This window comes from Haliaeetus albicilla, chromosome 2, assembly GCF_947461875.1.
Source record: "Haliaeetus albicilla chromosome 2, bHalAlb1.1, whole genome shotgun sequence".
In the NCBI taxonomy this organism is placed as follows: Eukaryota; Metazoa; Chordata; class Aves; order Accipitriformes; family Accipitridae; genus Haliaeetus; species Haliaeetus albicilla.
In genome coordinates this window covers 54,475,151-54,501,032 of record NC_091484.1, presented here as the reverse complement: position 1 = coordinate 54,501,032, position 25,882 = coordinate 54,475,151, and the positions used below count along the sequence as shown (strand labels likewise).

The 25,882-nt window shown below is 40.5% G+C and overlaps 1 protein-coding gene across 1 annotated transcript; it reads right to left on the bottom strand.

Moving 5' to 3' along the window:
* Positions 1-20,854: 20,854 nt before the first annotated feature.
* LOC104314362 (sterile alpha motif domain-containing protein 9-like) lies at positions 20,855-23,296 on the bottom strand. Its single transcript, XM_069775029.1, is given in 5 exon segments — positions 20,855-21,668; positions 21,671-21,720; positions 21,722-21,866; positions 21,869-22,333; positions 22,336-23,296. Coding segments are annotated over 5 exon segments (2,124 nt in total). The 5' UTR covers positions 23,159-23,296; the 3' UTR covers positions 20,855-21,027.
* Positions 23,297-25,882: the final 2,586 nt, after the last annotated feature.

Here is a 25,882-nt window from a genome sequence, read left to right as displayed (position 1 = left end):
GATATTTGTCATTCTCTCTTTGTGGAGCTTTCCAGAGGACACTCCATTTCCAGCTACATAAGTATCAGATCTGCACTGATGTGACTGAGTGGAGCTGTGACTGACTGATGTACAGGCCAATGATGACCTTGTCATAGCCAGTGCTCAGACTTCTGCTCACCACGTATCTGTGTTTTTCTTGTCATAAGCGAGAACTAGATGAGAGGAGACGATTTAGAAGCTGATCACAGCAGGACCCTGACTGAAATATATGCTTTGACATCTCCTCTCAGGGAGCCTATGTCTCTTCATTAATCGCTAGGAAGCCCGGGGAGATCAGCCAGGTACCTAAGCAACTGAAACTGGAGAATTTAAAATCCAGCCTCCCCATCATGAGTCAGGTGAATTACTGGGGCCTCCATCCTGCTGGCTGATTTTTTGTGGGTGAACTCCTGAAAAATTACTATTATTTGCTACTGCGTATGGTGATGTTGTGTGATTAAGTTTTATTTAAAAACCATTTTAAAGGTGTTTTGTGCAGTTAGAGCTACCACTGCTTACCTGTTACTAATATAGCATTACAGTAATGTAGGCCTCCCTGTAGGCACAGTGACTGAAGAAGAAACTACTTCAGGCTGACTGATATGAGTAAGCAGTGATGGAGCATTTTGCATGGGAGCAAAATGCAGCATGTGTGTGGTTTTTTTTTTTTCTCAAAGGAATATATAAAATCAGGTATCCAAGATATCTATACAAAGGCTTGTTTCATGTTCATTATTCAAAACAGTATTTGCTACAGGCTATTTTTAATATGGTGCAAATTAACTTTCACCATTTGCTTACACCTATAACCAAGACCAATCATAAAGATAGTTTCTAAAGATATTTGATGCAAAAACCACTACAGATAGCTACTAAAAGAGCACGTGCCCTCTATAGTTCTCAGTTTAGAGAGCTCAGTTACACCACATGTATACATATACAAATATATACAAGGAAATGCTACATTAAATAAAAAGTAGCAAAAAGGAGTTATTGAAAAGTCAGAACTCTTTGAGCAGTTTAATCCTATGATTCAGTTCTAAAAGGTAAGTAAAATTGTTGATGTGCATTGTGCAAAATGCAGAAATACTCAACAAATGTTTCTCTCCCCTAGCTGGAAAGAAACAAGATTACACATTTCTCATGCATTAATGATGGCGTAGTTTGCAGCCCATTAGTAACTATGGAGGACGTTAAACAACATCTACTAGAAATAAATATTAAGTCAGCAAGTTAGATAACTAGCACCCAAAAGTCCCTTAAAGGTTTGGTTAAGGAAATGTCTGGTATGCCAATGCTGGTTTTTAATAAATCCTGGACTAGTGAGGAAAGTCTAGAAGAGTAGAAAAGACCTAACATCGATTCAACATTAAAAAGAAGGACATAAAGGAAGGCCTGAGTAATTATGCTGCTTTGACATCAGGCCCAGACAGAATAATAGGAAACAGGGCATGCAATTGAGTTAATAGAGTGAATGCATGGGAATGAAATTCATCTTTTTCAGTAAAGCTCTGGTTTCTTTAGATTGAGGATTTTAAGCTAAACTGTTGCCATTTTAAAACAAAATTCCAAGTTTGCTTGGTACAGGTAACTGAACAGGTAAAACAGTGTAATTCATAGGATGTTTAAGTCTTACCTTGGCACTCTGCTAGGCATTGCCACTGTTCAGTGCATCACACATTAAACCAGTTCATGAGCAAGTTTCCACAACAGTTTTAAAAAGTAATTGACAAATCAGAACGATTTTTCCCTGTGAGACTCATTCTGCCCATATCATGCCTAATGCTATTCAGCAGTTTTGCAAATGATCTGGGAATAAATATGAAACTACTTGTGCTAAAGCTAGCAGGCAAATAAATGTTTGCTGGACTAATGCAGAGGAATCAGATTAAGTAATAAGTTGATCGTATTCCAGCAAGACACATTTTAATACAGCTAAATAGAGGACATACAGGGAAGAAGGCGGCATGATGACAACACCTTCTGACTGGGGAACAGCAAAGAAAATTTTATATGGAAAAGGTTACTTTAGCGTCCTAATAAAAAGACAATACTTCTCCCTGTATCTTATCTTGCTCATATCTTTAACTAAATCAGGACTGCAAAGCTGTAATGCCTATACAAGCAGAAACACACAGAAGGTACAGGTCATGCTGGAGATAAAGTTTCACATGAACACCTAGTGTGATACATATGTCCTTGGATACATTTATTTGGAGTATTGAGCAGGACAAGAGAATGATGGCACCTCTGTGAACTGTGTTGGTGTGGCCTATATTATGATACTACACACAGTCCTGCGATGGAATTTGTCTCACTTAATCACACACACTCACAGCATAGACGTCTGCATGTGTTAATCTCTAGATGTCTTTCATAGTTAAAGGAAATGAGTTCATTTAAGGTGATGCTCTTTTCATTATAAAAGGCATCCTAAAATAGCTTGAAGATGGCTGGCTGTGGCACACTGTAGGTGCTTCTCCTTAGGTTAAATGAATCCCATCTGTGGTGTCAGATACTTTAAAAAACACTGAGAAACTGCAGAGCATGCAAAGTTATTCCAAGCTGCCCGAGAATCATGTACAAGAAGAATCCACATTTGTTTATGTTATCAGAAAACTGAAAAATGACTTCTTAGAATAAAGAAGAAACAGAATAACAAAAGTATAAATTGGTGGTAGCTAAATGGGGAGCAAACTACTAAGGGGAAATGGAGAACTATCCTGTCTGAAGAACAATTGGGTATCTTCTTAGAATACACAGTTTAGCTGAAGACAAGATAGTGTACAGCGATGTATGAGTGAAAAGCGATGGCCTGTGTTGTACTGATTAGACTGAATGATATAATGATCTCTTGTGATCTTAACCTTGACAAGACAATGAGCTGCTCAGTTTACCTGCAGGAAAGATAAGGTTCTGATGTAGAAATGCTCTCAGTATAAGAATGGAGGCATGCTTATTGGCAAATAAAGCTAGTTAAGACAAGCTGCAAACCTGTGATTTAAAGTTTATTACATGTTAGTTAATAGCATTTGGTCCTTCCCACAGAGTTAAATTTCACAGCTTTCCGTGGGTCTGCTTAATACTAAAGCTATGGCACAAACAGGGTTTTATTATGGGGTGGGGACCATACAGAAGAAAAAATAATTATTATACAAGTCTTTTAGAATGCAGGTGGAAGACAAGTAATAATAAAAGGCAGATAACTCCCATTTTGGCCTGTCTTAACTAAATAGTTATGACTAGCAACCCCTTGCCTATATCCTGGAAATGTTTGGTTAAAGATAAGCAGTCTTTTGTGTTGTTAATGCATCAAATAATGTATTACCAAGGCGCAGCTTTGTCAAGTGCGCCTAGATAGCTACAGCTCTACCTCTCAGGCTTGCCTTATGCTGCAGGACAGTATGTGTATGTCCATGCAGACCTCCATACTGGGCTGAAGTTTGCTCCTGTTAGTTCTCCAACCTTAAAATGGGGCAGCTCAATTGAGTTGGTTGCTTTACTGGTAAAAGAATCTCCTAAGGATCAGCTCTTTCTAAGAAACTGCAGCAAGCTGTGTTCATATCCACAAAGCTCAATAAGGTAGTAATGTATGTAAATGTATGGTGGGTAGAAAAAATGATCAGAAAAGATTTGCAGAAATATGTTTGGCTTTGTTAACTTCATCACATACACATGCAGGGCCCTGTAAAATATGCAACAGATTAGGAACTGCACACAGAAAGTAACATCAACATAGAGTGAGCCACTTACCACTATTGCTTCCTAGAAACATGAACAGAACTCTGGTAATAGGGAACGAACATTTCAGCAGTGAGTAAAAAGACCAGAAGAAAACTTATCTGAATGTGATGCATACACTGATTTACCCTTAACCCACTGCTGCTTCTGATGCATGTCTAGTCCAGAATTCACAGCACAACTCACAATTTATTTTTACTTCTTCTAAATTAACCAATGCCACTCTAAAATATGCAGTTGAATGTTGATGAAAGAGCTAGTAAGAAAATAAAAATCTCCAAAAGCAAGTTGCATTGTCCTCCAGCTTCTACATTTTTTTCCCAGCCCTTGGTCTTGTACTCTTGATTTTCTTATATGGAGTAAGTATCAACCATTGTTTTGCTAGCCTGAGTAAGCCACCCTCTATGCTTCAGTCTGTCCCCCTTCAGACCATGTTAGTCCTTTTCTGCAGCTATGCTATATAGAGTTTTTCTTGCATGTGAACGCCCATGGCTCTACCCAGCACTCCTGATGCTAAGAGGTTGCCAGATGATAGAGACCTGATCATGGATATGATAGAGCTCACTAGCCAGGGTGGATGCTGTACACTGTGTAGGCACACTAAGAGAGAGAAGCTCTTCTTTGAAGAGCTGACAATAGACATATAGCTGAGATGGACAAAAGGTGTGATGAGAGATGGAAGGTCTTGCTTCACTAGGGTGAGGTAAGAAGCTGAGGGCTGATATTAAAAAATACTTAAGGGTCTCAAGTAGATTTGTAGTAAGAGTTTAAAAATGCTGTAGCTGATTAGGCACTTAAATCTTGGTGATTGCACTAGAAGCTGGGTTCCTTAACTGTCAACTGCAAATCCACAGCTTCAGGTTAGCAGCAACCCAGGAAGTCTCTGAGGTAGCAGAATGAGGCAGTGGATTCCTTACAGTTTCTGTGATTTTCACCAGTTGCCTTGTCCTACTAGTTTGGAGATGACAGAGCATTAACAGCCACACATTATAAACCAGAGAGAAGTGTAACACCAAGTGAATTAACTCCTTAAAACATAAGCTCCTCCCTGTCAGGGAAACCTCCTCCTGAAAGCTGCCGTGCTGTGATGGTGCAAATAGGTGGCAAAAAGCCACGTTCTAGGCTAGGTAGTTTATTTCCTAGGCACAAACATGACCCATTTCTCTAGAAAGAGATATTAATACCCCCTCTTATGATGGGGCCAGCATCTATCAACTCCATCAATGTTAGTTTTAAAAACCTTTACAAACCATCACTAGCTCACCAGGATCACTCCTGAATTTTCAGGAAAAATTGCTGTGTGATCTGGCATTTCCAAATTCATATTCAGTTGGACATATATTTGAAGTACCTAAAGTAGTTTGAAAGGGAGGAGGGGAAGGAAACTCCATCTTATTAATACAGTGCTAACATTGTTAAAAAAAGTGAGCATGCCAATCGTTAATGCAACATTTACAAAAGTCTTTGCAGCTTTTACCCAAACTGTATCCCTGTCCAGCTAGTGAGAATGCTGTAACCTCCCACCCAAACATGCCCCTCTAACCCTTACTAATTCCTACATTTTTCTCATTCCTCTGCTGTAATGTTAGTTTGCTTACTAAAGTGTGGGTACCTAACTTGAGGTCCAGCTGCTACTGTTTGTGAGCCAGTCCATAGGACTGTGCATATTTTTGAAACACTGAGGCTGCTGTTTCCATGTAAAAAGTAAAAGTGTTCCCCTGATAATGTGCAACCAGCTGGCTGACCAGTTTTTGCATATGTACAGTCAAGGTCTATTGTTCTTCATTTTGCAGTGTTCTGAGAGATTCACCACTGATTAGTGTCCCGAAAGAAAACTTACCATCTCTTAATTGATTCACTCAGAATTCCCAGGAACCCTTAAATTCTTCATGCTTATCTCATCAGATCTTAAAAGAAAACAAGAGTAGAAGATGTATTACTCTCTGACCTAAAGAGATTTATTAAAGATATTTTATGCAGGATTTAAATAGATGTTTATAAAGCAAGATAAACTTTGAAAACAGTAACTTTGTATGTTACTACAGATAACTATGGATAAATACATAAGGAAAAATAAATGTAATGAACTGTGGTATGAAATAGTTTAGCTTTTGTTTAAGCTGAGTTTTAATGTCTTAAAAAGACATTTATGTTGTGGTATGTTTCCTGGACTGAATATCTATGTTATATAAAGGCCACTGAAGTGCTCCCTTCCCCCTTCCGTTTATAGCCTTTTTAGTTTAGATCAATTGTCATCCATCTGAACATGAAAAAACACTTCTGATATTTTTCCCTCAGTGTTTTCTCTATCTGCAGCAATCAATAAAAGAAATAAAAAAATATAAAAAGAAGAAATCAATGAAATTTTATCAAGCATGAAATGGCGTTTTAACTAAACAAGGGGTTTTGCTGAAGTAATGTTTCAGTAAGGAAGGAAATACCATTGACTTTATTACAGCTGCCTAATGTTTTCCACGAACTGCAGAAAATAATTCATTGTATCTTAGTGACCTACAATAACAGCTGACTGCTTGCACTTGATGGAAATGTGATTTGTGCCTACTAAAAATTAACTATTTAACTTCTCCATATTCTTCTCTCTGGTAACTCATTAGTTTCCTTTGCATTCTGTTTTGAACTGCTTCCTGAGATGTGAACACCAGTAAACACAAACACCAATTGCTATGCAATGTTCTTCCATGGAAGAAGAAAAATACAGGCAGACTGCACGTTTCTGTGAGCTGTAAAACCCATGCTGGGCTTTAAAAGACTGCACTTAGATGAGGCCCCTTCTTTTTAACAGTCATTTTATCTCAAAGGTTCAAAACATAATAAATATAAAGGAACATTTCTGACAGTTGCACATGTGTAGACACATGCATACACATGCACAATCAGCAGAAAGTTTCAGGGTGAGAATGTTAGAGAAGATGCAAAACTAGTAAAGGTTCAGGGCAGGACTGGATGAAGTGACATTGTAAAGGGAAAAGTAATAATTTGTCTAAGTAAGTAGTGTGGAGAAAAATGAGTGGGGATAAGGCAGGAAGAATGGGAACAAAATCTTTGTCTATTGAGACTTGTTAGAAGATTTACTCCCACCGTTGTTGCTGCCTCTGAGAAACAGGAGATGGATGCAAGCTGTCCTCTTGCAACTGACTTTGCTGGAAGTCCGACAGATTTCATATTTGCCATGTAATACCACCCCTTCATTACACAACTTACAGAATATGTTTTGTCCTTACTCACTAATAGCACCAAGATATTGTACACACATCTGTGATGATAATACTGTACATATACACAGTATCCATCCACCTAGTGTAAAACTGTATATGTAGGTACATCACATATACAATATCTATGAACATATACATCTACCTTGCATGTATATACAACTGCTAACGGATAGCTGTGCTGTTTACTAGGAAAGGAGAATTTGGCCAGGGATCATGAGCAAATTTTACTTTAATAGAAGGTGACCTGGGATCCTTCATGTCCATTCGGAATAAACAAGAATGAACATTTCACCTTCAAATTTGACCAGTAGTGTATGCCCCCATAATTTGTATGAAAAAATAGATATGAAAAAGAGATATATCTACTTTGATTTTTACTATATATGGCACATAAAGAGGACTTTCTTCACACTTGAAAAGCAGCTGTATGTCTTTGAAGTGCGCTGCCTTTTTTTTTTTTCTAGTCTTACTAGTTCAAATTAAGATAACTAGCATGAATCCAGCATTACTTCCACTGAAGTAATGCAGCTACACAGAGATAAAACTAGTGCAAGGAGACCCTGGAGTCTCCATTCTACCATTCCACACTGGTGGGATTTTGTTTTATTCTTTCAAATTTGTGAATGGAGGGACCACTTCACATTACCGAGGTGAAACAAGACTGTAAGCAAGAAAGTGTTAAGATATTACTGGAAGATCAGCCCTTTTAAACTGGTTGAACCACTGTATTGTTAAGATTCTATAGAAGTCTAGACCTCCATTTTATATGCTAGTCAGAAAATGTCATAGTGAACACTACAGTGGGTCTCATCAGCAAAGAAATTGTTTTGCAACTCACTCATGGCTTGATGTCAAGGTACCACTCACCAAAACATGAATATCAGTTCCTTAGAGGTTTATGTTTAAAATATTAAGTAGGCCTCCTTATGAGATGAGCTCCCTTAATATCAGAAGCCAGGAGAACATGCCTGTTATTTAATCCTACCCTTTCTCTATAACATCTATAACATCTCTATAACTTCTTCACTTCATTTCCCACCTGCTGCTTAACGTACCGGACCCATGTCAATTGCCTCTATGCATGTCAAGATGCAACTGGGCTCAAAGAATAGTTGAAATATCAAAGTGAGAAGGAACCTGTGGTTGTCGAACCACAACAAGCTTATATAATGAAAAGTTTGACTCTTCTGTCACTGGGACGTCATTCAACAAAGTTCCCTGAGATTGTTCAGTGTTTTGTTGGGCTTTTTATTTATTTTATCCTTCCTGTCAAAGGGAAATGATTGGGTAATCAATTGGCACAGCCAACAAGCAGACTTAATGCCCCCACAAGTACCTTTATATTGAGTTCACTTTTACCTGGTGAAAAGAAGATTCCATTCGTATAGACCTATATTCTTTCTTACCAGGAATTTAAATGAATGAAGAGAAAACACATAATGTAAACCTTGATAAACAGGTTTCAGAATGACGGCCATATACTTAAATATAGTGAAAAGATTGCCATTTTACTAGACCTTTTCCCTCTTCTACCAATGCTTGTACTGATTCATATGACTCTATTTTTTTTGTCCAGGTTAAACATCAGGAGAGGAACTCTCAGAATAAGGTCTTAGAGAGTCCTAACCAAATATTATCATACTGCAGAATTTTATATTCTAATGTTGTTATTAAAAAAATGCCTTACTGGAAAAACTCCACTGAGAAATCTGCACAAAGATTACTTACAATACCAGTAGATAACGGTGCTCCCAGTGGCACCAATGCCATCAGGAATGACAGCACTGAAGTAAATATAGTTACAAGACATAGCTGTATCAGTGCTAAGGCAGAAAAGAATAATTTCCATAATCTTTGGTTATATGTTTGCACAGCAGTATTTAAAGAATACAACATCAAGTCATGAGTATTTTCCCCCCCGAAGGACATCTTCCAGATGAGCATGTAGTAATATCTATCTTGTACACTTTTTCATTCCTGTATGTGCATACATTGTCCAAAAATGTACTCGATGTGTTGTCTTCTACTGTCAGCATAATTGTTCTTAAATACAGTTCAGAAGATGAGATGGTTAACTAACTGTGCAATTTCTCAGGTTACAGGCATTCTTAAATACAACCTGGGAAGCTGAGAAATTACCCTTCGCTGAATTTACCCTTGTGCACACCAAATCAAGAGGTGTAAAATTAATCCCTGTAGTGTTGTAGACATTTAAAAGTATTTCAGTCAATGGTTGCAATTCAGTCTCAGCTTGGTGTTTCAGTATCTGATACATCAACATTTTCTTACTGTAGCTTCTTAACAGAAGTTGGGTATGTTTCTCTAGTGGAGTTAGATGCATATAACTGCAGCTATGTCAATTACTCTACCGTGGGTGTGTAGCAAAACACACCTCCAGTGTTCTGCTTGGCATGTCTTTAGTGAGCTGCCAGACAAATGTAGAAGTCTAGAGGGTACTGTAAGGAGAGAAACCACAGTGGAATGTTACCATGAAAGAGTTAAGATTGTAAGCCCTACAAAATATAAAACATTAATAATTATACTACAAAAAGCTACTCAGTAAATAACATATGGTAATAAACTGTATTTTTGCATGCTACACTAATTGATCTTCTGTGGAAATATAGTCTCCTCTCATACTTGTTAAATATATCCAGACAATGAGACTGCTTGCTTGCCAGGTGGATTTTCCTTTTTTTTTTTTTTTTTTAAATCTTGTGGAATAGTAGAGATAAATCCATGCCAAGATCACCACCCTAATTGCTGAAGAGAGTGATGCAAGTCATGCACTGTGATGCCTGTCAATCCATGCACTCGGTCCTCCACAATGAATACAGGCAAATGGGACATCTCTTTTTTTCACATGCTAAAAGGACTCAGTGTATGTAGCTTGCTAGGAGCTGATGCAGGCAAGCAGTTCCTGGAACGGTGAGACAGCTCATCTGTAAATTGCTTTTGCTTCAGTTCCACAGCTGCAAGAGCAGCAAGCGCTGGAGCCAGATGAGTCCAGAGAAGAGACTTCACTAAAGGCTGGCCAGAAAGCCAAGCCACAAGCAGAGACACTGGTACATAAAATGCATTCCAGTGGTTGGCATCTGGGCCCTGCAGCTGCCAAGCACACCCAGTGTGCGGCCATGGGTGTTGGCTTCAATACTAGAACACTTTGAGGAGGAGGCCAACAACCAGTAACCAGAGAAGACAGCGCCAAGTTACTACAGAAATTACATTCATGTGCCAATTTGCTTGCTATTTCAAAAGACAAAATTTTATCTCATAAGTATTGTTTTGAACATACCCACATGACAGTTAACAGAAATATGCTGATATTTGCTAGTGGGGGGAGGGGTAAACTACTTGCATAAGTGAAACGATGCTCCTTGGGGCACTGGTTAACAAAACAAAACCATACCCATTATACTATTCCTTAATTAGTGCACGAGTTGCCTTAGAGACCACAGCTCTGTTGGGGGACACAAGTCTGGTGTATTTCTTTCCAAGAGACAATGTGGGGAGAGTTATATAAAACAAAGATAGAGGTGAAATGAAAGATATGCAACAAGGCTGAGCAAGCTTCAGTTCCACAGACAGGCTTTGTGCACTATTAATGTGTGAGCATGTCAGAGCATCATGTAAAAACAGAAAGGTTGTATTAAACCTTTAGAACATGATAGAACTGAAGACATGGTTTAGAGTATAGTATGTCTAATGGGATGCACGCTACACAGTCACAAACTGTATCAGGCCGTATACCCATCTCTCTTCACTGGAGATTATGTCACAACAGATGATTACATTTAATAATGTATACTGGGTCAATGTATAAGCAGAATCTTTGCCTCCCTCCTGGGACAGTTACCTTTAAAAAATAAAAGACCTTAGGTACTGAAAATACTTGAGCTGTGGTAGCAAAAACTTCACACAGGCTGATTTACCAATCAGATCACATGTTAATTAGCCAAAGGGATTATTGCTTTAAACACAGCATTCATTTATCTTTGAGTGAGGCTTGAGCGTGTTGCTCCTGCACAATTCTGCAGTCCCTGTCTCCCCAAGCCCCAAAGCAATGCTGGAGTGCAGTGCTACTCTGAAGGAGAGCTCTCTCAAAATGTGAGGGTAAGATCCCATCTCAATGCCTCTCTCAGACCTCCCACCAAATCTTCTCACTTCGCAGCATCTGCAAATTCAGTTAAGAATCTGAATGTCAATCAATGGTTTTCTCTGGCTCAGTAATCATTCACAATAATGATTTTGTTATTGAAACTTCAGCACCAGTTCTGCTGAAGATTTACAGGCCAGAATGGAATCCAGCTCTCTGGCCTTTAATTATCCGAGCTGTATAGTGCCAAAAAAACCTAGAAAAAAAATATCAAAAGCCACTGAATTGGGCACTATAACTTTACAAGCTCTTGGGACATATTAATTGAGAAAGACAACATGGCCAACTGAAATAAAAAATCCTAAGTTTCTATCATATATGGACTTGAATAAATAAAAACAAAACAAGAAACCTCAAATTGCACCAGAAACCTGTCAACAATCTACTCTCATAATCTTCTCCTGAGATCTTGGCTTTTAAATGCCTATCTCATTCAGACTATAAATTAGTGGTGAACTCTTCAGCAGTTAAAATGGCAAGATGTAATAATCATCCTAGTTAATAGGAATGTTTTCTTAACTCAGTTAAAGACTGCAAAGTGAGAAACAACTACCTTAATCCTCGTTTAACTCAATAATTATTTTGCCTCTGAACATAGCTGTTGCATATTAAGTGTTTGGGTTTAATCCCTTTGTTATAACCAAGAATTTACTCACCAAATTACCATGTTCATGTCAATATAAAAAATATTGTATGTGTATCACAGCAGAGCCTGTGAATTCAAATGGTAATGAGATCTTTTCTTTTCTTTTCTGTTTCTGTGTTACTGGACTAGATTGTGCTGTACTGGGGCTTCTTAACAGTTTGATGTCTGTGGAACAGATGGCTGAACAGAATGAGTTACTGATGCAGATGCAAAGTTAACACAGAAACATCTCTAGGCAGTGATAATAGAGATGGATGGCTCTGGGAGGGAAAGTTCACACATCGATGTGTCTTATCAGCACACTGTAGATCCTAAGTCCTTGACATTTCAGCTTGTTCTCAAGAAAGATGACTTCTCTTTGCTATTATGCTCATTTTGTTTCTTTTGATACTTGCCTTTTCATGACAACTGCAGGCTGAAGAAATTTAATGATAAAGATTAGTTGTATTTTCTTGTTCTGTAGAAAGCCTACTTGCAGTACTTGTTACAAACAGCTTGACTAGGCAGGACTTTAAAACACCATTTTGTTTCTCCTTTTAACAAGACTCCCATTCCTGCTCTGTCTTTGCCTTCTACTTGGCCTTTTGGAAGAGTACGTCCATATACCAACACATAACTCCCAAATGATCCCTGTGGCCACACTGATCATCATTGTGAAACTCTCCTATACACTGATGCCAACAGGAGCTTTACCAAGGATCTCAGTTGTTGTTTTTTACACTCCTCTGCTGTGCAGTCCACTCGTCAGTCTATCATGAGGTGGTAACTCATGCAACATGGCATTCATAGCATTGAGCATGTTTGAGGTATTTTTTGTAACTCTTCCTATGTTTTGTTTCATTGGAGAATCTGCATCCCATCATATGCATAAACTGGATCCATCTTGACTGCTTGAACTAAACCAGTTAGTTTGTGCTCTTTTCTCATTTCCCTGAGTTACGAGACTCAAATACAGAAACTATCACTGAAGAAGGTGGGAAGCTAGCACGAGGACAGGTCTTCTTCATTCCCTTCTTTCTCACTCCTTCTCATTATCACCATTATTAATTCATAACTGTTACTGTATTCTTTGCTATTGCAACTTTTTCCTTCAGTGTCCCATCTGCTGCAAAGCTAGACCTCTCCCAATGCAGCCATAGCTGCACTGAAGCTGGTGCTACAGTTTGGCTCAGCAAGAAGTGATGGAGCCCTAAGCTCCTCTCAGGGAACACAGCTGCTGAGTAAGAAAGAACACATTTTTCATTCTGAGCTTTTAAGCAACAGCCAGGAACAAGCAAGTGACTATGAAGAGGAAGTCAGAAGTTGTCTTGTGACAGGTTACATAAACTGAAGGTTTGTGGTTCCAATAGGCAAAGGGAAACCAGAAGAAGCTTTCTGTAGCAAAGAGTGCTCAAATTAAAGCAATATGGATTTGTCACAGCCAACACTCCCCTCACTGGAGGGTGAGTTGTGCTTCTAGCTGGGATCAACCCAAAGTGAGAAACTCCCTGTGGTGCTGGGTCTCCTTGGTCCCCTTGGGTAAGGGTAAATCCCTCCAGTCACTCTCCTCCCGTCTTTTTCACTCGGATGCCACCAGGATCGGGCCCTGTCCAAAGCATCCCAGCTTGGGTGTTTTGTGGTTAAACAAAATCCAGGTCACTCATTGCAGCCCCATCAGTCGCTGGTCCTTCTGCTCAGCATCTGCCAAAACGGTGGCAGCGATGGAGAGGGCCTGCCACTGCCCTGGCACAGGTGACATCCTCAGACAGGCCCACTCTCGGTCCCCTCATGACACTGCTGGTGGTTACCCTCATGTGGGTTTGCGATGCAGGAGCGCGGCGGTCGGGAAGGGGAAGGCCCTGTCCCACTCGGGATGGATTTTGCTTGTAGTTGCTCTTGCGCAGCTTCTGGAGCAATTTCCCCACAGCTGTGGGTCTTCGCCTGAGGTGGCCCCCCCGCCGCACGTGGATGGCGTTTTCCTTATCCCTTTCACGCAGCACGAGTGGTCTCTTGCTAAGGTGACCGCAGCGCTTCTCTCTCACCCCACTGGCGTCAGCGGAGGCAGCGGCGCCTTCCCCTTGGCCTCTGGCCGTTCGACGGGACACGCGTGACGGCGGCGGCGGAGGGCGGCCCACGCACAACCTCCGCGGGCCGCCGCGGGCGGCGCAGCGCGACGGGCGCGGAGCAACAGCGCCGCCTGCTGGCCGGCGCCCGCCCCGCCGCCGAGAGCCTGAGGCGCGGGCGGGCCGCAGCTCCCCCGCGGCTCCCGCCCTCCTGCCATTTTGTGTCCGGAGCTGACACAGGCCGGGAGCGCTCGTTTCTTTTCCCTTTTTCTCTCCTGTGACTAAAAATTAAGTATCCGTGGCCTTTTTTTTTTTTTTTCTTTTTTTTTTTTTTGTGGAAACACGTGTCATTGCACGTACCAAAAGCCCCCAGGTTCATCTCTCGTACAGCACCTGTATGGGTGAAATGTGTGGCAGCTGCTGGTGGGGAATGGCCTCTTCCTCAGGGCCTTCCTCCCACAGCCTTCCCTGCGCTGGGGGCTGCTCCTGGCCTGCCCAGCACTGGGCTCTCATCAGGGTTTCACTGTTGCTGCATTATTATGTGAATGATCTTGGTTGCTCCTGCCACACAAGACTGCATCATTACCTGCCTCATCGGCGCTGTAGATAAGCCCAGCTCTCATTTGTGATGAAATTCCTTCTGCCTTGTTTTCCTTTTCCATAGATATTTTAGTTTATTTCAGCCCTGAGTCTTTCAAGTCTTGTACACATTTGTGTGAGAAAAATACCCAACAACCCAGCAGTAAATGTAAGTGTATATTTGCTCTGTGGAAAGCCTTGTGCCACACCATTTCAGTTTGAAATAAAAGTGTGAAGCATGAGTGACAGAGATACTGCTCCTTCCACCAGACAGAGGCAGGAGGAGGACTGGACAGCAGGAGTGTGTTAAATTTTAACAGGCAAATATTAACTTATTCTTACATCTTTACTATGAGTGCATATGAATATTTTCCATTTCACAGATGGAAATATTGGCATAAAATTGCTTACCTTATGTCACGTGAAGACTAAATGACAAACTTGAGATTTCAGTTCAGGCATTACCAGATAACGCATGTGGTGCATGCAGCTGCCCACCTCAGATTTATGAAAAGAGGTGTTTTCCTATTGAGTAGATATTCATTATAAAGAAATATCAGTTAAAAGGATCATATTTTTTAACTCATATCATATACTTTGACAGAGTAAAAGAGTGGTAGTTACTGCCACTGTTCCTATCCTAAATCTTAGCAGCCGTGCTCCAGCAGTTTGTTTCCCCTAAGATCTCCTTAGTGGAAATTTTCCCTTCTGTTACTAGTTGTGAAGCCCTCTCTATGTCCTGTGCTTCTAGCTCTGATTTTAGACAGAGATGGATCTTCAGCACTCTTAACTTCCACCCCCTGAACTGATTTTTGCAGGCCTTGCACTCCTCCAGGAGAGGAATCCTCGGTTCCTGTTCCTACACAGGAGTTCACAGTCCACAAATGCTGCTTGGGCGCAGCAGGGACCTTAGCTGCTCCATCAGCACAGTGGAGGGAGCTGCTGAGATAACATCACAGTGGTTTGTAGAAGTCACACAGCTTCTTGGTTGGGTGTCCCTGCCTCTCCTCCTTCCTGCAGACCTGGTTTTGGCTCCTGCACAACCAGGTTGTATCAGGTTGTCTCCTCCAGGTTTCTAGACTCAGCACTGACAGTGCAGGGCTGAGCTTTTAGCTTTGACTTGGCCCATCACAGCCCAGACCTGCAGCTTCTGGGGCTGTCACCTGTGTATAGGCTCTGCTGTTAGAACCTAAATTTGCATATGCCCATATATGAAGGGCAGTTTTTTCAGGCCTTGCAGCTTGATAAAATTAGGCTTGTGCAGACAAATTTCCCCTCACATACACCTTTTTTCTCCTGTCAGAGTAAACCCCTTTTTAAACACCACTCCAAAGAATTCCTGAGTGTGCTGGAAAAAGCTGGTAGAGTTGTTTAATATGGGCAACACAACATATTTTTTTCTTGACCTCACACTTGGAAGCTACTGAGCCCTTTGGCTTTAATTAACACAAAATACGTCTGAGGCAGATATTTGGCATGGGAGAGCTTAGTTTTCAAAATACAAAGAATAATGAAGTTATGAGCCATGAAAAAAATGGTCTTACAAAGTAACAGAAAATAGGAAATACTTGTAAAAAGCAATTCTGTCAGCCTTTGTGTGTGATACATATCATCAAATACAGTTCCACACTGCAATTGAGGACGTTATCAAATATATGTATTTATTAATGAGCTACTGCTGATAAAAATACAATTTTATAACAAACAGCCTGATATATACAAATAATAAAAATTTGTGTTTCTGTAAACTCGCACAGGGATATAGTGCGGTGTCTAGCATGTAATACACTGTGCCAGATCCCAAAGGTTATTAGTAAATGTACACGCCTTGTGGGCAAAACAGTCTCAACTTGGGGAGTTTCACTTAATTTATTGCCAATTAACCTAAACGTTTAATTACTGATTGGGGTATTGAGAAACCAAGAAGACAAACAACTAAGCAAATACTTAGGGAAATGCCTTTCTTCCCCTTTCAGCTTCAGTCCAACACCTCTCCTTCCCCCTGCCGAGCCACAACTCCCCTTGTTTTCACCTCTGCTCAGTCCTTCCCACCCCCCTGCCAAGGCGACAGAGCTGCAGTGGAGGAGGTCGGTCTCAGTGTGTAGTGGTTTATTTTTGCCACTCCTTGCTTCTGACCCTTTTCTTCTGCTTCTCCACTGGTCCTTCCTTCTTGTTTCTTCTGCCCCCGCGTGGGTTGCCCATGGGCTGCAGTCCCTCAAGGGTATCCCAGCCCTGATGTGGGTCACCCCTTTCCAGAAGTGTGTCTCCAGCCATGCCTTCCACATGTCTCCGACAGCATCTCCTCCATCATTTCTCCTGCCTGTCACAGCTCCCACTCTTTCTTAAACTTGTCGGATCGCCATGGGCTCCCCTGAATGGCGGAGGTTTGGCGGGCGACAGGGTGCTCACACCGGTGCTGGAGCCGGCTGGAACTGGCTGCGACCGGCCCACAGCAGATCATGGCCTCCCGCCATGGGGCACCTTGCACCCTGCCGGGTGTGCCCAATGCACCCTATACAGCTCAGCTGAGCTTGAGCACATAGAAATACTTGCAGTTCTTAGGAGGTGTGACTCACTGAGATGAGATTCTGTCCTCCCACAAGATGTACAGCTCAGCTATTAATACAGGCCCATATACAAATGCATTACATTATTAAAGGATGTACGATATCAACAGAGAAAAAATGCTGCTTTGCAAATGAATGGCCGTTTACATTACCCGTGTGCCAAGATGATGCCAGGTACAATGGAGCATCAGCAAATGTTACATAATACATGTTTTCTAACATATATTCCTTGTTCTTACATTACTTACAGAAGAGTGTGAAAATTGTGGTGAGACATTCTTCCTTACAAGCAATGGCAAAAAAGCTAGCAAGATAGTAGTGTTCTTGAAAGTGATGGTATTTAAAGGTAACATTTTCAAAATATTCTTTTTTAGATTTTTTTTTTTGAATGATTTCTCATGTTGTTATCAACCAAAGAACTCTGAGTAGTAGTGACCAGTCTATAGGACTAACTCCACCAAGATTTCAGTTTGACTGTCCAAACAGCAGTTATGACAGTTGAGACACAATTCTGCATGGGACTGAAAGACTAAAATAGTGAGGAAGGAAATATAATGGACAGCCTGAGGTTGTCATTTGCAATTGTTGACCCAAAAAAAAAAAAACCCAAACCAAAAACCAGTTAAAGGATAATTTTGCCTGAAAAAGCCTTGTAGCTGAGAAACTGCAATACCTATTGTTTTAATTACAGACTTTGTGTGTTGTATGCCAGGAGACAAGCAATGGAAAACCCAAGGTAAAAAGACACTCTTTTTATGTTTGGGCCATTTTGCCATAGGCATGAGGGAACAGGCTGCACTGGTACGCTAAAGTTTTCATTGCTGCCACAGTCTACATAGATAACCTTACCCTTCACTCTTACATGCTAAGGAAGCAGAAGATCTTGGACAGCCTGTTGCTTCCAGATATTTCCACTCTGTCAAAGGGAATTCAGTTTCTGTTCTGAAAGTGAACTAAAAAGCTGATCTGTTTTTCCTTTGTGAACAAATCTGTTCAGGCCACTGCCTTTTGCTGGATAGAAAAGAGCCAGAGACTGCCTGGAACGATGCAGGGTTCCGCAGAGCTCTTTGAAAACCTCACTTAAGTGTCTAAAAAAAGTTTTCCTTTTCCTGGAATCTTCATTTAGTTGTTTTCTATTTTGGGGCCAGAACAACAAGGAGGCTAGGAAGAAAGCCTCTACACATGGTGAAGTTGGTTCCACTTCTATAGAATGCTTAGAAGCAGACTTCTTAACACCTTAGAAGGATGTAACTTAGCGGATATAGGTTTAATGCAGTTCAGAAAACATTTGCCAAAATCAAATTCTGTTTGTCTTCAGAGTTGCTTGTGCACACTCCTCACACAAAAAGCATATGCTTCTACTACATCTTCTATTTCTCTGTCAGCATTTCTGTGATTTCTGTGGAGGTACTCCAAAATGCCAGAAAATGAGCCTGCTTTGGAAGCCTCTGCAGTGTCCCTCTATGCTTCTATACATTGAGACATGGGCCACTTTGAGATTTGTTTACTTTTCAGTTGCTCAAAACTGAAATCACAAAATATTTGTGTATTTGGTAAAATGTTTTGAACCTTCTCATACAATTTTGCTTCTGCAATTTGTTTTTCATTGGTTTGTGTTTTGAAAAACACAAAGTAGTCTTCAAAAAAGTCAAATGCCCTTTTCAACTGTGATCGCAAATTACATAAAAAGCTGGAATAATGTTCAAGAACCTTGAACATTTCAGTCTCTGTGTTAGGGTTATCTACATTCAAAACACTATTTCCTGATAGATACTTTGTCATATTTTTTCTACACTGCAAGTCTTTTTTGCTGAAAAAATGAACATGCCAAAGGATGTCAATAACATAAAGACCAGTCTCTATCTCTCCCTGATAACCAGCTGTATTTTATGTTTGAAACTTCCTTTTAAGCTTTTGATGCTGCAAATATTGTTCATTGTCTAAATTTTCAGCTTGCCACTGGGATTCTCTGAAAGCCTGTGAAGCATTATCAGCAAGCTCTAGCAAGTATTTCAGTTCCTCAGCTATCAGGACCACACTCTTTGCTTTGCACTCTACACGGTATCTTAGCTTACTTCTAAAGACTTGACCTAGAGTATCTGATATGTATGAATTGTGTTGTGCTCTTTGTTTGGCTGCTTTGGCCCAGTATAATGCAGAGTCAAATTTTCTCTCTTTAATGTAGAAGAATATTGCTAAGGCTTGGTAAATGTAACCATTTTGCTCTAATCTAGTGGATGCTTGTTTTAACACATATTCCACGTTACCACACTTCTCTGCTGTATGAATGGCTTCAGTTAAGGGGGAAACCATGTATCTGACTCATTGCCATGTTCCTTGTGCTGTCTAGTAATCAGCAGGGTTTGTATATCGTGAATAAGTTTGTCTTGCTTTAACAAAGTCTCATAAAATAAATCTTCTTTCAATAACTGCAATGTAATTTCACTTTTAGGCAAGTCATAGGTTAGCTTCAATTCTGTTAGGCAGTGAGATGGTATCAGTGGGTAAATGATATGAAGACCTTTGTATCTCATGTATTCATGTACCTGATCATATATTAGAATATTGGAACAAATTCCCATCTTTTCTATTAATTTATCTTTACTGCAGCCAATCTCTTGAGAATTAATTCCTAAGAATTCTTCTTATAGATATATTGAAACTGTAGATGTTCTTACATGTGAGTTTAACAGTGTTAGATAGCAAACAAGTTGTGCTAGTTTAGAGGCAGTAGCCAAGTTATCCAAGGTACTTTTTACCACTTTTTCTATGTACTGTGGATCAAAGTTTTTCTTCATAATCATAAATAAATAGAAATTGTCAGGATTTGGATGCACTTTTAGAATATATTTTCATTTCTGATCAAAGGCCCTTTGCTCTTTTTCAGAAAGCATATGCTTTAAAGAAATGCTGTTCAATAAATTGATTGTTGAACTTTCATCAGGATTCTGAGATCTAATACAGTTTAGAATGATCACTAAAGGAGTTATATACTGAATGCATTTGTCTGTTTGTGGTGGGTTGACCCTGGCTGGACGCCAGGCGCCCACCAAAGCTGTTCTATCACTCCCCCTCCTCACCTGGACAGGGGAGAGAAAATATAACAAAGAGCTTGTGGGTTGAGATAAGGACAGGAGAGATCACTCACCAATTACCGTCACGGGCAAAACAGACTCAGCTTGGGGAAAATTAACTCAATTTATTACAAATCAACCAGAGTAGGGTAATGAGAAATAAAACCAAATCTCAGAACACCTTCCCTCCACCCCTCCCTTCTTCCTGGGCACAACTTCACTCCTGGATTTTCTACCAACCCCCCCCAGCAGCACAGCGGGGATGGGGATGGGGTTTACGGTCAGTTCATCACACATTATTTTCTGCCACTTCATCCTCCTCAGGGGGAGGACTCATCACACTCTTACCCTGCTCCAGCGTGGGGTCCCTCCCACAGGAGACAGTCCTCCACAAACTTCTCCAACGTGGGCCATTCCCAGGGGCTGCAGTTCTTCACAAACTGCTCCAGCATGGGTCCTTTCCATGGCATGCAGTCCTTCAGGAGCACACTGCTCCAGCGTGGGTCCCCCACAGGGTCACAAGTCCTGCCAGAAAACCTGCTCCATGGGCTCCTCTCTCCACAGATCCGCAGGTTCTGCCAGGAGCCTGCTCCAGTGCGGGCTTCCCACGGGGTCACAGCCTCCTTCAGGCACCCACCTGCTCCGGCGTGGGGTCCTCCCCGGGCTGCAGGTGGATATCTGCTCCACCGTGGACCTCCATGGACTGCAGGGGGACAGCCTGCCTCACCATGGTCTTCCCCACGGGCTGCAGGGGAATCTCTGCTCCGGCACCTGGAGCATCTCCTCCCCCTCCTTCTTCACTGACCTGGGGGTCTGCAGGGTTGTTTCTCTTTCATGTTCTCACTCCTCTCTCTGGCTGCCATTTCCCGTCTGTCCCAACTTTTTTTTTCCTTCTTAAAAATGTTATCACAGAGGCACTACCACTATCGCTGATTGGCTCAGCCTTGGCCGGCGGCGGGTCCGTCTTAGAGCCGGCTGGTATAGGCTCTGTCGGACACAGGGGAAGCTTCCAGCAGCTTCTTACAGAAGCCACCTCTGTAACCCCTCCCCACCCCCGCTACCAAAACCTTGCCACACAAAGCCAATACACTGTTATAGCTGCCTGAATTACTTTTCTGCAGAAAATAGACATTTTCTTGCTCTTCAAAATCATCCATGAGAAGTAACACTGGTAAATAGCCTGTGTTGTTGTTTTCTCCACAGGTGAGTAAAGTTGTCAGCTGTGTTCCAAAATCACTTGGTTTGTTTTTCAGAACAGCACACCTGAATTGCTCCCAGAGGTCCCAAAGGATATGCATAGCTAATGTTGTCCTACCACAGCTTGGGTGGTGATAAAGGTTGATAATTTTTACAGGTGATTGATTAGCACTGTTAAATGAAGACACAATTAGGTGTTCAAGCTTTTCATAACTGTCCCTTCTGATAAAATCTCAAGTATAATTTTCAGAAGAAAAATAGAAATTCCAGCATGATACTTTACCAGCTCGATAAAAAACTTCTTCCCGCTCTTTCAGAAAATTTGTAAATTTATCTGCATCCTTCTCTATTCCTGTGTCTTTGCATTCATTTTCACAAAGTATTTCCAATGCTGCCATGGAGTCTTCTTTAGAAGAACGGTAGAATGACCAACAGAGGGCAGAAGTCTTTCAGAAAACTGTCACTGATTTTAATTTTATGATGGTACCATTTACCATTTGCAGGGTTAAATTAGAAACATATTTGTTTGAAAGTGCTTCCTCACTAAGGCCTCTAGCATGCAGAACATCTTTTGATCGCTGGTATGGACCTGCACCAATGCAAATTAGACCATGTATTCTAGCCCTTTTAATTCTTGGTAAAATGTCATAAAAGCCTCAGTAAGGGGATCAGCTGAATCTTCCACTGTGGAAAGCAAAAGAAACACCATTAAAAACTTTCCACTCTGCTTTACTTCTTTGTGTGAAAGAAATGAAGTATTTTTTCTGACACAAGTAGTTCTGTCTTGTGATGAAGTGGGATCTAGTGGTAGTTTATTATTGCCTTTGAAGTCTAATCCACCATTGCAGAAAATCCAGTTGGTGTCCTGATGTAGTTTCAGCTTTTCAGCTTGTTCAGAAACTAAACCCACTTTGTTTACATGATCATCTGGGAAGTAAAGTTTGGCATTTTGATTTTTTTTTTAAGTCTTGAACACACCATTCATTTCTGATTCAAAATCAAAGTCAAGCACAGCAAACCATTTTATTTCCTGTAAAAAGTCTAAATGTGAAGTTTGACTTGGGTGGCATCTGGTGATACCAAAATGTAGTAGTCATAATAAGAGCTATCTAGTGGGTCCCTGTTACCTATGAGTAGACTAACTAGCTTTAGTCCTTCATTTATTGATTTCTTTTGCTTTAACTTATATTCTTCCTCTGCTCTTTTACGAGAATCTGCTAAAGCTGTCAAGATGCCTTTAAAAGTTTCAAATTCTTTTGTATTTTGAATATTTTTGGAACTAGGTCCATACTGGATGAAGGCAGCTTTTTTCCAACTCTTACTCTCATATTCGTATGTGTTGGTACAGAAATATTTTGTATCACAGATGCAGTGTTTGGGAACTACATCTATTTCAATGGCAAACATATGTGGTGGAGTTCCATTTTGTAATAATACTTCCACAAATCTAAGTTCTTTAATGCAAGCATTTGCAATGATGGTGTTTTGCTCATTAAAGTACTTTCCAGTTAATTTATTCAAATGGTCAACGTATGCTTCTTTCTTTGAAACTTTTATTCGTTTAATTTTCCCACGTAGATTGTCACGTACTCCAAAATGAATAGTGCCATTTGTGCAGCAGTTCATACGGGCTGCAGCAAATCTAGAGACTTCATTGCTAAATTTCATCATGATATCCTCTTCTAGTGCCTTCTCTGTGTTGGTAAGTAATTTGAATTCATGTGCTGGATCAATGAGATTGAATGGCCTTGTTTCAAGGACATTAAGAATATTATACCATGTATATAGTGTACCGTCACTGAAATTATCAAAAGGACATGGCATACACATCTTTCCATTTGGGTGCTGGCTGTTTGACAGTGGCTTCCCTGATACATTCTCTTTGTCAGCTGACTTCATTGCTTTTTTGTGTTCTATGGGCTCTGTCTTAGAATCCTGCAGTATACTGAAATCAAATGACCCATATTTCTTCTTGCACTCTTTCCTTGCAATTTCTTCATCTTATCCTTCTCTATCAAGACTCTATTCACTGTCTTCTTGTTCCACAGCCTGGCATGAACCTTAAGCTAGAATGTCATGGTGTTTCAGGAAATATATTATTTGAAGAGCAGGCCCATGAGGTATGCCCCTTTCCACAAAATCTGCTTTAGGCATCAGTTTCAAAGTAAAACCAGTCACATCTTGGTTAAACAGGATTTCTGCATATTTCTGGTTAATCTTAACAGCTTCAGTTGCCCTTTGTTTGACTTCCTCTTTTGTCCATTGTTCAATATGTTGATAGGAATGTGATTTCTCATTTTTTTTCAGTGTTTGCATTTTCCATTCTTTAAGGAAAAAATCACAGAATTACTAAACGAGTGATTTATAATAGCCTATTAACTAAATGACACATATTTCCTTACTATTATCAACCATTAATTTCTTCATTAGTGTAATCTGCCACATGGAATACAACAGTTCAATTAGGGGACATTGTGGGAATGTGAAGTAAGATCATATATAAGGCATTAGCTACTTCTAAGACAGACTTATTACAGAATGATTTTACTTGAATCCTGTTTTTAAACCACTTCCATAGCTGACATTACACAAAGATTGTGACTGATACCTATTTGTGGTCATTTGGACACCTATTTGTGGTTGTATGAGCTATCCAATGAAAAAAAATAAATCATAAAATCACAGAATCATAGAATATCCTGGGTTGGAGGGGACCCACAAAGATCATTGAGTCCAACTCCTGACTCCACACAGGACAACCAAAAAGTTAAACCACATTTCTAAGAGCATTGTCCAAACACTTCTTGAACACCAACAGGCTTGGGGCCATGACCACTTCCCTGGGGTGCTTGACCACCCTGTCAGTGAAGAACTTTTTCCTAATATCCAATCTGAACTTCTCCTGGCGCAGCTTTAAGCCATTCCCTTGTGTCCTATCACTGGACACCAGACAGAAGAGATCAGCACCTCCCTCTCTGCACCTCCCATGAGGAATTTGTAGACAGCAATGAATTCACCTCTCAGTCTCCTCTTTTCTAAGCCAAACAAACCTAGTATCCTCAGACACTCTTCATAAGTCATGCCCTCTAGTCCTTTCACCATCTTTGTTTCCCTGCTTTGGATACATTCTAATATTTTTATATCCTTATGTTGTGGAGCACCAAACTGCACACAGTACTTGAGGCGAGGCCACACCAATACTGGGTAAAATGGGACAGTCATTTATTTTGACCAGTTTGCTATACTGTGCCTAATGCACCCCAGGATATGGTGGGCCCTTTTGGCCACCAGGGGCACATTGTTGACTCTTATTGCACTTACCATCAACCAAAACCCCCAGATCCTGTTCTGCAGGGCTACACTCCAGTCTCTTGTACTCCAATCTATACACACATCCAAGATTACACTGTCCCAGGTGCAGAATCCAGCATTTGTCCTCATTAAATTTCATATGGTTGGTGACTGCTCCACACTTTAATCTATCAAGAACTCTCTGTAAGGCCTTGCAATCAATGGCTCCTCTTAATTTAGTATCATTGGCAAACTTGCTTAGTGTGCACTCAACTCCCCTGCCCAGGTCATTGATAAAAACATTGAAGAGAACTGGCCCTAAAATTAAGCCCTGGAGAACACCACTAGCAACTGGCCACCAGCCAGGTGTGACTCCATTTACTACAATGCTTTGAGTCCAACTCTTTAGTCAATTGTTCACCCATCATGTTGTGTACATGTCGCAGATGGCTCTCATTAAATTCCCAGTTTGGTGAAGAAGAAAAATCAACCGCACACAGAAATTCAACCTTTTTTTCACCCTTAGATGTGGCTAGGTACAGAATTTGCTTGAATAACACTGCGAAAATACACTGGGGTAGAAAGATACTGCTGTGATTACTTAGCTGTTGCTATTGCAAATGAAAGGAAAATATTTTCTGTATTACCTTTTCAGTACTGTTTGAGTTCACTAAGGTTTCTCAAATTAAACAAAAGCAAGGAGTTCAGCAGCATTTAAGTGACAGGAAGAAATGCATCTTACATTCCGCTTGGTCTTAGTAAATGTGGACTTTTTGCAAAAACTTTAAAGAAAGAACCAAAATAAAATATAATAAAATAAAATAATTTCCCTTAATCTGTCTAGTTTTACTTTATCCTCTCACTTTCTTTAGGAGAATTATATTCATTCATCTGAAATATTTACTTTATGGAATTGCACCCACCTACAGTTGTTGCATTAGTGGTAATGGTCTCCTCCATCCATCTTTTCTTATTCATAGCTGAGTGTTCCTGAGACAAAATGACTTCTTAGATTTTTTCAGTGAAATTTTGTTTTCTGAAAGAACACTCGTATATCTAAGCTACCCTAGCAACATGCTTTCCTCAATCTATTATTTGATTTCCTAAACTGTAAACTTTAATGGGAAGCAATAGTAAAGATTTTTTATAGCTGTCCTACCTTTGGCCAAGCTGCCTCCTGATTTAACTAATGAACGTGAGGGCAGAGAAAAAAGTGGGGCTGCGGGCTACGGAAGCCTGCAGTTACTTTTTCTCTTAAGAGACCCTCCCTTTTGCTCACAGAAAAAGAAAAAAACAGTTTCTAGTTCTTTAAAATGCCACTATGGTAAGCAC